This window comes from Falco punctatus (genome assembly GCF_963210335.1).
Source record: "Falco punctatus genome assembly, chromosome: 7".
NCBI classification, from domain to species: domain Eukaryota; kingdom Metazoa; phylum Chordata; class Aves; order Falconiformes; family Falconidae; genus Falco; species Falco punctatus.
Window position 1 is genome coordinate 24827119 of NC_137587.1, and position 13114 is coordinate 24840232.

General features: G+C 39.8%; 1 protein-coding gene across 3 annotated transcripts in view; it reads left to right on the forward strand.

Annotated features, from left to right (window-relative positions):
- The window catches only part of LDLRAD3 (low density lipoprotein receptor class A domain containing 3), a 137313-nt gene extending 124740 nt beyond the window's left edge, over positions 1-12573 (forward strand). For 2 of the 3 annotated variants that reach the window (XM_080395490.1, XM_080395492.1), the window contains exons 5-6: positions 5493-5838; positions 7467-12573. In XM_080395490.1, coding sequence (XP_080251616.1) covers positions 5493-5838; positions 7467-7728 — 608 coding nt within the window. In that variant the 3' untranslated portion in view covers positions 7729-12573. The remainder of the gene's footprint in view (positions 1-5492; positions 5839-7466) is intronic. The other variant, XM_080395491.1, reaches the window with a different exon arrangement.
- The last annotated feature ends 541 nt before the right edge of the window (positions 12574-13114 follow it).

A 13114-nucleotide genomic window follows, 5' to 3' on the forward strand; every position in this document is an offset into this window, starting at 1 on the left:
AATCTAATCCATTTACCAAGGACCTGGTAAGCAAAGATGTAATCATATTGTATTACTTTGGCCAACTCCCATAGTTAAGATCTGTTTAATGTGTAACACCTGTATTAACAAATCTCTCTTCTGTGCCTGAAATGGGGAAATCAAAAGCAGGGCAGAAACACACTTTGAATGCAGCTGAAAACAAATCCTTGCCTTGGCTGCCTAAGAGAAATACGAAGCAGCATGGGAGGCGAACAAATGATAACTGAGCATGGAACTCCATGAAGTCAAGGTGCTGTGCTGTCTGGGCTAGATCTTGTTTGTAGCTTGGAGAAGGGCAGTAGGGAAAAAAGGTAACTGGATTAGAAAGCACATCAGTAGAATAGAGAATATTCTGAAAGTCCAGGGTACAAAATCTACATGACTTGTTTTAGTGGGACATAAAATCATGAAAGATAAGAAATTTAAGAGCCTTTGGGGGCTTAGGTGGATACCCTAGGAACTCCTAGCACAAAAAGTCAATAATGTGCAGAGGTGCTGCCCATCTGTCTTTGATTTTTGTTGTCTTTAACCTTCCAAGCTGCAGCTCTGCTCTTTAACCAGTTGGAATTTAAATGTGTTGTTACAGTAGCATCTTTGTTGGAGATGGACCGTGACTCGTGCTCATTAAGGCTACAGATGTCTGCTCAGATTATGTATTTCAAAAGCTTTTTCTCTGATGAACTGTGAAAAGTCAGGCTTGAGCATAGGATTGTGAAAGATAAAATAATAGCCTTTCATCCCTGTGTCTGGCAGACTTAATGCAGTTACTCTCAGATCTTTTTAAAAATTTGAAGACAGCAAATTTGTTCAGTGAATAAGATAGCCCTCTGAGCACAACCCCATTATGTTTCCTTTATCAGTGTTTTCCTAAATTACTCACAAAGCTTTTTACACTCCAAAAACCTCTAATCTGTGAATTCAGCATTTCCCAGATACTAAAGTTTATATAGGCATAAATAGCATTGGTAAACTGTTTATGTGGTGTGATTAGAGAACATAGATCTTCTTAATGGGGAAAAAAACCCACGAAAGAATAAATACTCCATTAATTTAAGCTAAATTAGCTTGCCCACTCACCTTTTTTGAGAATTTGCATTTAATAGCAGAGCAGACAGAACTTTTTAAAGCTGCGTAATGTAACACCTGCTTCTTCTGGGAGAAGATGACTGAATTATCAAGAAATTCAGTTCAATGACTTCTGTGATGTGTAAAGGTTTGCTGAAAGTTACTAGAGCAGAACTAAAGAGTCGTGGTTTTTGCTTTCTAAAGTAGCCATGCATGTCCACCTGATATTTTTCAGGTGTTTTTAGATCTCACCTTCTCCCTATTGCAGTATGCACAAGATTGGTAGAGGTTCATTGGGCAGTCTCAGCTAGGTGTCCATCATTCCCTTCCACACTTCTTTGTGTGGCTCTACAAAAAAACAGAATGTTACTAAGGAGTTACCAAGAAGTTATTTATTTCATCATGATTATATATAGAGAGAGTAAGACAAAGAAAAAACTTGATGTAAAAGTCTCTTGTATGCAAAACTGTCTCATACTTGGTGCTATTTTGTTTTAGCTGTGATATAGAGCAGTTTTCTTGCTAGAGCATTCTTTTGGAAGACCATTAAGGGCAGTTCATTTATTTTCCTTGAATGGGATGTGTGATGTGTGCCCTCTTTAGGGTTACAAGCCAAGCAGTGCTGATAGGCTCAGGTAATGTTACTTTCATCTTTTGCAGGTTTGGGTGTACTGACTTTGCTAGAAAAGGAAGGTTAGATTCATGCTGGTCTTTCTTGGTTTAAACTACACCACAGCAGTAGCAAAATACCACTGGACTTGTGAGCATGTTTTGCTAAGGGACCTTAACATTGTTCTTGTCTTGGCCCAGAAGACCCATCCGTAAGGCAAGAATAAGGTTGTTGTGGTGGTGAAAGAAGACTTTGTTTGGATGATAGCTGAATCTTCTTAGGCAGAACTCTCTCAGAGATATGGTGTACTCTCTCTGCTCCTGTAAAGGTATAAAGACTATGCCTGTTGAGGGAGCTGGATTCTTTTTCTGGGTAGAGAGTGTGTGTCTGTGCAAAGTACTCAGCACTGTCCAGGGCACATGAAAGGGCACCTGAGAGATAAACCAGATCTTTCCTCTTCACAGGATATATCCGTCCTCCTCAGTGCAACTCAGTGTTAGACATACAGGCTAGAATTCAGTGCCCCAAACCACTGTTGCTGAGTTGGCCAGTTCAAAGGCTGCACCAGACAGCACTATTCAAAACAGCAACTTCACAGCTGTACTTCTGGTTCAGATGTACACAGACCTGTGGTCCCTCGTGTAGGCATGCCCTTAGAGTGCTCTTGTTCTCAGAGATACAGTGAACTAAATGGGAATACAAGCAACAGATTTAAAAACCTGAAAAAGAACAGCTCTACTGGTCAACAAATGATTCATTAGCCACAGTAACCCCAAAGCTTCAAAACTGCATGTTAACTGCAAATTTACCCAGAATCTCTGCAAGATAGGTGGGTGGTTGTTGTATGAAAAGGATCATAAACCCATATAAAATAGGTGTTTTGTTTCAGACTGTCCTAAAGCTGGTCATCAGATCCCATCTGACTTTTGGCAAAATATTTTATCTTCAACAATATGGTTAACCGTTTGGACTTACGGAGGCTTTTCGTGCGGGACCTGGAAGATGCTATCCTAAACAGTCGGGTAACCTTAAAAGTTTTGAAAAAAAGTTGGTGTATAATTAAAGTCTGTCATTTTTCTTCTCTTTTAATAAGATAGAGATTATAAAGAGAAGGGACTAAGCTGCTGCAGAATGATCCCATGGTAACTGATGAGGTCTCATCAGGCCTGCAAAGGCATCCTGTTCTCAGGCTCATGCTAATGAACCAGTGCGCCAAATTGAATGAAAGTCTTGTGGCATTTTACTGGGATGTCATGAATATATTTACCTTCCTTGCACTGAAGAATTGCAGGTAGTCATATTCGTCCATGGATCTTTCCTTGCAAATACACTTCTTGTTGTTTGCATAAAAATGGTCTGCTTGTCACTATGCTCCCTACTCTAGGCCTCGTCCATTATGTGTGACCAGAATTCATTTTTCAACTGGTGAATTTAGGGAGTGTATTAAAGAAGCTACAGCAATATGTGATGAGCTGTAATTAAAATTACTGACACATTTAAATTCCTTTCTTCCCTTCTACATTGATTTACATTCTTCATGTAGACTTTGTTCACTTTGCTGAGTGAGCCAGAGACCTTAGTGTTGACTGGTAACTGATTTCTGCTTTCTCTCCAGCACAGTTGCATGGGGAAATAAATTTAGTAAGGATCCTTGCTGAGGTGTGACACTAGGTATCAAGAAAACTGTGTGGCTTGCAGCTGGCCTGCAAAGCTCTGGTCTGTGGTTGTAGGGGCATCATCAGTAAAACAGATCTATTTAAGAGTGGTAGTTTTGGTACTCGGTAGCAGGACCAATAATCATGTTCTCTTAGTTCTGGTACAGCCTTTCTTTCCCATCTCATCCCTTCTTACTAAAATATCTATGACTTAAAATGGAGACATTTAAAGGATTAGCCATTTTATGCTGTATTATCTTACCTAGCCAATGCCCAAGTTATTTTTAGTGATGCTGGAAAATGTGGTTTCATGTTTAACTGTGGAAGTGAATTACGAAAATCAAATATTCAGAGAAATACCCAAAGCATCTTGATGCAGAACAGTGGGTGCTTGAGGAAAGCTCTTCTCTTATGCCAGGCACAGTCGGTATTGTTGCTAGGGAAATGTCTTAAGTGGCTCCGTTGCAATTCTGAGTGCCCAAAAAGCAGGTTTAGGTGATAGGTGAAAGAAAGGAAAATCTTATGTTAAGATGTATTGTCTAGCCTTTTGCAGTGGGAAATTAAAAATTTAAATGTGTAGTACTCTTGTAATTGTGTGGATTTTGGAGGTCAAGGGGTTGGGTTTGTTTTATCTGTTTTTTACTTAGCCTCTTGTTTTTCTTGAGATAGATGAATGTCTTGTATCAGAATAGAATTTTTCTTTTTGAAGCTATAAGGACTTACAGCCTGCACAGAAATAGAAATTCTCCCCCAAAAAAGAAAACAGTACTCAACAGCTGTATGACCTTGTGACCATGGGGCTGAAATGGAATTAGGGGAACACAGTTCTGTGGTGCTGGCACTGGCCTCAGATGCAGCAGAGCTGTATCAGTGTGTTTATGCTATTTTGCCTCTCTGAGCTTCTTTCCTCCTTTGCATTTTGTTGCCTTTTATTGCATTTTCTTATAAGATTTGTGTGCAGTTCAAAGTCCATTCAGATGTTGTCCAAAGTTGTCATTCCATCACCTCTCTGCTTCTCTGGGCCCAGAGCCTGGGTGGGAATTCTTCTCCTGTATCATGACTGATCATTACAAATCCAACTGTAACTTCTCTTATGATTCTCAGTAACTTTGCCAGTTCTTCAGCGCCTCCTGCAAATAAAACATACACTGTATGCCGTCTGAAGTACGTCTTCTGATCCAGTCTTCTCATCTCTTCCCGTCATCCCTGTAATACTGTTGTTCAGGGTTGTGCTTCTGTTCCTGCTCCCTGCCACTCTGATACCATTTCCAGCCATTCCCTTCATCATTTCCATCTCAAATTGAAGCTCACTTGTGCGATCTTTCATGGCCTTAGCCCAGTTCATATTTTTTCTTTTCCTCATCTTGTTCTATCTTAACTTGATTTTTTTGTTTGGTTTGGGGGTTTTGTTTTCTTTTTACCATTCACTACTTTCACTGCACTCTGTGCTTTTATTGGACTTTCACATCTCTTACTGGTATCACATCTACCAGGCTTATAACACTGTTTTTGCTGTTCCAGTGTCCATTCTTCTTTTGAATTTTTTCCGGAAGGAGGTCTTCTGATCACAAACATCCAAATAACACCCTTTTACTAAGCAGCTATCTATATTTTCTCCCATACTTATTTTGGACTGTTAGATCTGTGGAGCACAGGATTAGTTGCTGCCTTTTTTTGATAAAGTATGTAAACTTCAACTGCACTGCAAGGTATCATTAAAAGTAAAGATCAGGCCTTTTATATCTCTGATTCTAGTGTGCTTTGCCAGGTACAGCTTGGAGTACTGTGCTTATGCCTTGGAACTGGGTGTCTCACCTTTGGAAACAAAAAGTTATGACTGATTGGTAGGGATGGGGCAGATACGCACATGATAGTGCATATGCTTCCTACTAAGGTGTGTATTTTCATCTTTCTCAGCTTGTCTCTCCTTCGTAGTTTATCTGCAGGTGAGGATGGACCTTGATAGTCAACCAATCTCTGATTTGCATGCATATGCTTTTAATAAGCTAATTTTCCACAATCCAAAGAAGAAAGGAAAACTTGCTTTTGTCACCCAGTACATTAATGGAAAACACAGCACAGGTTAAAAGCAGGTTTTTATTGAAACATGTTTCAGGCTTCCTTTTCCTTTTGTCTTGCAGAGGCAGGCAGCGGCCAAGATTATGTGACCTCAGAAAATCAGCTGCTTTACTACCCTAGTATTACCTATGCGATCATTGGTAGCTCTGTCATTTTCGTACTTGTGGTGGCCTTTCTTGCTCTAGTCCTGCATCACCAACGGAAACGCAACAATCTCATGACCCTGCCAGTGCATCGACTGCAGCACCCTGTTCTGCTGTCCCGGCTGGTGGTCCTCGATCACCCACACCACTGCAGTGTCACCTACAATGTCAACAATGGGATCCAGTACATGTCCAACCAGGGCTACCACAGGCCAGTGGACCTGGACTCTCCACCATCCTATTCAGAGGCTGTGCTCGACCAAAGGTATGTACAAGAGCTAATTCTGTGTTCGCCAGTGTTTCACGCTACTGGTTGCAGTTCTGTTAATCTGTACTTCTGCTCCCCATTTATGCTTATTACTGCTTTTAACAAGTACAGCATTGCAATTCTGTCACATGCCCAGGGCCAAATTTGGCCAAATTTGAGCTGCTCCTGCATATGAAAAATTCATGGTACTGAGGTCCCCTTACTGCTACTGATATTAAAAGGATTTAAGGCAAACTAAGTCACGCTCTCTTAGCATGTGTCATTGGTAGCAGAGGCTTTGAGGACGGCAGAGAATGCAAAGAAATGTATCACTTGTCTAGTAGTGCCAGCCTGGAATCAAAACATGAAAACTGAAGTTGGAGTTTTGCCAAAAAAAACCCAGCTAGGTTGTAGGTCATACTATTTTTTAAAAAATTACCATGGTCTTATATGATACGTATATAAAGGTGAGAGGTCTGTTCTTGCATAAAGAAATTGTATAGTCCCTCTGCTCTTTGCTACATTCCCTTTACCAATGGGAGAAAAGAACAGGACTCTGAAATGGAAAGTGCTGTTCTCATTTTAAATATCTGAAGGTGCTTTGAAATTTTGTGGGTGGGTGTGGCTTGGGTTATGATGTTTTTGTAGTTATGGCACTGGTTTTATTTGTAGGTAATTAACCTTTGTTTTAAGCTCTCTCTGTACAGTCTTTCCTAACAAAACTCCTAGACTGACATGCTTTGTACACAAAAAGGGGCATGGTATGAATTTTAATTATCCAGATTGTTCACTGTCACCTTGTTAGTATGTTTTAGTAGGAACTCTGGGATCTAAGAATGATAAACATTCCTATTCCCTGCTGCATTGGCAGCAGCTCCCTTGTCTTAATGTTGACATGCATAATAGCGGTATCTTTTCATTAGTAAGGACAACTAAATGAGCAACTGTCCAGAGTGTAATCAGTTCTCACCTGGACTGATACAAACCATCAGCAATTTCAGAGCTAATTGCTCCCAAGACCTGTTATCAATCTTGTTTACTATCACAACCAAAAAGACCCAGGTTTCCTCAATCCAGTATTCATCTTGTCTATGCCTACTTAGCAGTTGCTCTGCATATGGTATCGTGACAACAAAAGTGATTTGTCATGTGGAGAATTCAGTTCGTTATTTATGTGTAGACTGTAAGCCATTAATCTCTGTCACTTAATGGAGGTTTCCCCAGATCTTTCTTGTGTTCACATCATTGTCTATAGGTGTAAATCCACTACTTACCTTATTTCTTTTAAAGTGCTTTCTCAGGTTGGGTAAATGTTATACAGGAAAAATTCTTACCTCTTGCAGCTGTCTTTGAGGATAAGCTGCGATTTGTTGGAAGCACATAGCCTTGAATATTGGAATGTAGAGTGTTAAGTATGATATAATTAGCTATGTTGCACCTTGACCAGGAACCTTAGTGCCCAGTGGTGGTGTGGGTGTTTCGGAACAACCTGAATAACGTAGGCAGGTCTATATAAGATGTCCTGATAGGTGTCATCATGGAAAAGCTAAGAAATACTGTTTGGTTTTTTTCATAATGGAAAAACTGTGTAGTTTCTTACCTACTACTGCTTTCAGTAACTTCTTACTATGTTGCATGTCTTACAGCAGACCGCCTTGGTTTGACCTTCCTCCACCGCCTTACTGTTCTGAATCAGAATCCCCTAGCCAGCCAGACCTTCCTCCTTACCGATCTCGGACGGGAAGCTTGGTGAGCACAGACACTCCCATGGCAGGAAGCCCTCTGGGCACAGCCACCAGTTGGACAAGAGACATCCATGACAGCATGGATGGCCACAGAACTGTTCTCGAGAGGACAGCAGATCAAAGTGATTCTCTCATCAACCACACTGCTGAAAGAGAAGTGTAACTGCTCCAGAGTTTGAGATGGGCAGGAAGGCATTTACTGTTTCAACTCTGTATGGGTTAATTGGCTGTGGCTAATAGGTTTCAGAGGGACACGTGCCTGAATGATTACTTGATTTGAATCCACACTGAGTTAATACTTGGATTCAGCATTTTGGGCTCATCAAAGACAGAGCCGTGAGAGCTAAACCTAGAGTCATATCAGCTCTCCACAATATTTCTGCAAGCAAGTTCTGGTTCAGACCAGTAAAAAACCCGTAAGTGCTGTGTCAAAGAACTGATGTGATGCCTTTCTTGAACTATTTTATGTACATGAATGTATATATGTGCATGTATAAAATATACAGGTATTGCACACAAAAGCTATGCCAGAAGGACTCTTTTGTTCAGACTGCCTCCCGTCTTGGTGACATGTGAGCTGTTTTGTCTTACTGCCTGGTGCCAGCCGGTGGTCACTGAGCACGTGAGAGGCAGTCTCTCTGCTTGGAGGTCTGGTGCCCAATGGCAGTGATCAAATTGCAGAAGATGTCCTACTTGACCCTTCTCTTCATAGCCTGGAACATTCTCACTGTGAATGTAATTTTCAAAGTTTAAGCTTGTGAGGATGCAACAACTCTGAGCAAATCAGGGTTTTTTCCCCAGATGCTAATATCCAGGCCAAATTTTTACAGGCTTTCTCAGGAACAGTGCAAAGGTTGGCTTATCTGTCCGACTTCAAGGCTGAGTACAGAGGCACTGAAGCTTTTCAACAAACCAGCACAAGATTTCTTTTCAAGTGTGGCAAAATAACATTACTTTAAAAAAAAAGGCACACCAAACAACAGCAGCAGCAACAACAAAACCCCAACCAGAAAAAAACCCTATACTGTTTCAACTAAATCTTAAGCACCAAAATCAGCCTGAGGCAAACACCCATCACAGAAAGCTTTAGTGAGGATGACTAGTTTGTTATATTTGTAAAATAACTGAACGCAGGTTATGTAGCGAAAGGTGTTGGGCTTGTTGGCCCTGTCTGCAGTGTGTATATGTGCATGCATGGATACACGTTTAATACTGTGTGTATGTATGTGTATTGCATAGGTTTAGTTCTGCTGCACCAGTAGAACTCTAAAATGTCAATGTTCCACTCATTCTATTCTCATTGGGGTTTATGGAGTTTGCCTTTATTTGTGTTCATTTGGTTGAAATTGTAGCTTCTGCAGAAAAACAGAATTATTTGTGTTCACTTTGTCTTAACCCTTGAAATGGTCTCCTGTGAAGTGTGTTTCAGTGCAGTGTTGAATCATCCCTGGGAAACTGTCTTGGAGGTAAAGATATTCAGAGTGGCAAGAGGGAAGGTAAGCTGTGAATTTAAATGCCACTACAGTGCTGTGCTTGTGCTCAGTGTACAGCAAACAATGCAGTGTCTTCCTTTTGTCCAGAGGGAAATCTGCCTTGAAAAATTATTTATATTTGTCTATCAGACACATTTCCCATGCCTCCTTTCATGTAATGAAGTGTCATTAAACAGACTTTGCTGTTTAATGGAAATGAAGGAAGCCAACGGCCCACATCATCTGCTTTTTTCTTCCCTACTTTTCTAAGGAAACTTCTTTCACCCAAAGGTTATGCTCAGAACCCAAGAATTTTTGAGCTTGAGTGTAGGTAGGGGAACGACTTGGGTTCAGTCTCAGTTTCCACACGTACAGATTTTTTTGTGGTGTTGCTTTTTTTTTTTTTTTCCCTCCTTTTAAATACCATAGCAGTAGCTGGAAACGAAGAGGCAGGGGCCAGGTGGATATATACAAGCACAGGTCATTCCAGAACTGAGATGATACAGTGAAGAGTTCTGGAGAATTTTAACGCTGACTTTGGAAGCAGATGAATGGCAGCCTTTCATACAGACTTAGGCAGCCTGTCTTGAATTGTGCTGCTGGAGATGCTCCAAGGTCCTTGTAAAGCAATGTACAAGATTGGGTCAGATTTCATCCTTGCTGGGAGCTCAAGCAATGTAATTACGCTGTCCTTCACAAAGCAGGACGTGGCTAATTAATGACTCCATCCGACTTCATAGGCAAACTGTTGTCATCCCCACCTAGCAGACAGTTACATTTCATTTTGCAGGTAGGTTAAACTTGGGTTTAACTAGCTGAGTTAATAGTAAAGGTCAGTGCAGGGCTGTCTCCAGTGAACACTGGACCCTGCTGTCCCTCTTGCCTTTCGCTGTTTCTGTTCAGCCTCTGTAAGAGAGCTACATAATGCTGTATCTGAATTAGCCTTAATGTTTTTCTGTTCCAGTTTTAAAAACATTTTATTGGACTTCACTGCAAACTCTTCAACATTATGTTTTAGTTTCGTTAAAGTAAATATATTTTTACAGTTGCCTAAGGCTGTATTTCTGAAACTAAACCAGTGTTCAGTGTAGCTTACATGGTATGTATTCCTCATGCAAGTCTTCCATGGGGAGTGCATTTCACTATGTGTATTCTAAGACACCAGGGTGTGTGCAAACTGAATATTGTTTTCCTGTGGCATCAGAAAAACATTGCCTTGCATTACTAAGGAGTAGGAAAAGAGTGGACATAGCCGGCTTCTTCTGGCTTCTGTGTCAGTCACTCATATATGTACATATATATATATACACACTACAAAAAAACCCCCAAACTTTCAGGTTGTATATATTCACGTATCTTTTGCATTAAGATAATCCATTTGGACTTTACAAGTAAAAGAAGGAAAAAACATTCTGAATGGTGTGACGTTTTCCCTTCCAGTTAAGGGTGTATTTATCTTTGTATAGGAATCTTCTAGTTTTTGAGAACACACCTTAATAAATGGAGATTGTGCCTTTCTGATTGAATGTTGATTTGGGAGGCTATTAACTACATTCCTGGGTGTTGTTACATATCATTGTCTAGAGATCCAAAAAGAAACAAGTCTTGTCTTCCTCTTTGTTGTTACTTACGGAGACCACTGAACTTTGAGGAGTACAGAACTTTAGTATCTTGTTCCAAAAAGGCATGTTGAAACTTTAAGGGGGCCTTTCATCTTACTCCAGTTTTCTGGTTTGTAAAGCAGATTTGCTAGCTGGTTTCTTTGGAAATTGCTGTAGTGTCACACAGAAATTGTTTATAATGTGTCACTTCTAGTAGTGTTAATACAGTGTTATACTGCATTATTCAGTGGAATCTTTGGGAAAGCATGGTAGCAACAACCGTGCTGATGAAATTAAATATTTCATTGAAAATCCTGCAGCTTGTAAGGTTGAAGTTAAATGTTCATGAAATATCAGGTGGTAGAGTTTCGTTTCAGTAGCCGCTAAAATTGGAATCGATCATTCTGTTGTTTGCAATAGCTTTTCACATTTTAGTTTGAGGTTAATCTTCCAGGAGCTTTTCTTTATACTTAATATTTATAAACAAGTGGATGTTATTTCAAAGACCTATTCTTACAAAAGTAAAACTGATCAGTTTTCTTCCAGAGCCAAATTTTGATTCCACATCTGTATTGAATAGTGAGCACTGTAAGGAATAGTTCACAGTGCAGGTATTAATATATTTCATTCCAGCAAAACAATTTGAAGAAATGACTACTTGAGGTAGACAAAGGAATGCGGATTAGCCTGTTGGAAATAAGATTTGGGTTATTTAAAAATAAAAGAAATAAATTTCAGGAGTTTTGAGCGTAACCTCTGCTGAATCCAGAGTGCTGTGTATTTAAAATCAGGCCATTAGTGAATCTGCTTGATAATAATCTGAATTTCCTTGTAAGGCAAATTACAGTTTACTTCTCTGGTATTGTGCTAATAGAAAACTGGCAGTAATGCTTATAAAAGAGAGCCTGTGAAGAATTTTCTCTGCTCTTGTCTACAGTGACACACATGACAACAGTGACTGCATTGCGATTTTTAAATAACTGCATTGATTCTTCCTTTCCTTTTAAGTCAAATCAGTTTTATTTACACCACTTCACTTTGATACAGCTAATAGGGCCCTTGTGATAGATTTAGAAGCTGAGTGGAGGAAAGAGATGATGACTCTCATTTTAATTAATGCTGCAGCTTGTTAATCTCGCGTGCTTTACTTTTTAGACATCTTAGGAAAGACAAATGGTTTTAGTAGATAAGAAAAACTATTAACGATGGAAAGGATAGAGGGACGCTGATTCTGAATTTAATTTTTAATGAATATTTAAAATTGTATAAATGAAGGAAGAATTTAATGCTGTATTTTTTATGTGGTGATCAGATGGCAAGTACTGTTTTTAACTTTTGCTCATTGGAGGCTACTTTGCCTATAATGCCTGGAACTAAATTGGTAAAATGAATGGTGGTCTTGCAGTTCATACTGGATCTGAAATATTTTTTATTAACACAAGGTTATTTTGCACCATGGACTAAAATATGGACTGCAGAAAGAATTTAAATACTGTGCTGGATTCTGCCGGAATGTATCCCAGTACAGGACTGTGGCCTTCATTTGTCCTTTTGTTTTTGTTTTTGTTTTTTTTTCTCTGATCTGAGAGGTTTTGTCAACCTGAAATGGAGATGTTGCATAAGAGCTTTTGGGAGGTTGTATCTTGAAACCCAGCCTTGTCTTGAACTTTTGTAAACTGGAAAGCTTCAAAAATGTATTCTGTATTCTTGAATAAAGTTGGTGTTTTAATACTGTTCACAAGTGAGATTTCTGCTGTCTCATGAAGTCTCAGTGTTAGTTTTATAGCCTTCTACATGAGGTTTCTTCCAACTTCTTTTGCATTCAGTGTTAAGTTCTGTTACCTCTTTGTGGGTGTTAAACATATTTTTAAAAAGGAAGTGCTATTGGAAACCCACATGTACAAGTGTGTATAAAAATATACTGATAATATTTATTCATATTTATAAAAATGAAATTATGTAATTTCATAAATTTTGTTCTTATTTTGCCATTCTGATCATACTATCAAAGATGAGGCATCTGAAGCAGTCATGTTCTGTTTTCTGCTTTATAGCAAAGCTCTAGATGCTTCAGCAGAGGTTAATGCTCTGTGTTGGCTGCTGCATACAGATTTTCTAGCAGAACTAAGGGGCCTCTAGCATTAGCTTCTCTCTCTCCCTTTCCACCTAACGTTTCCCCACCACTTATGTTCCCAGCACGATGACCCAGTTTATATCCAGGTCCATGATCCATATGCCAGGTGCGTGAGCCAGGTTCAAGCTGAGATGCTCTGTGGAGGCTGTGTGTCTGGCTGAAGTCCCATGTCAGGGCTCTTTTCCCAGCAGATGCCTAATGCAGGCACCACCACTATCATGGGAACCATCGAGCCCCATGAAGTCCAGATCCACCTGACACGTGGGTCATAGCCATTCTTTTTGTCAAGGTCCTGTCACCCACAGGACTAGTGTTAAGAAATACCTCCTGTGAAGTTGTTTT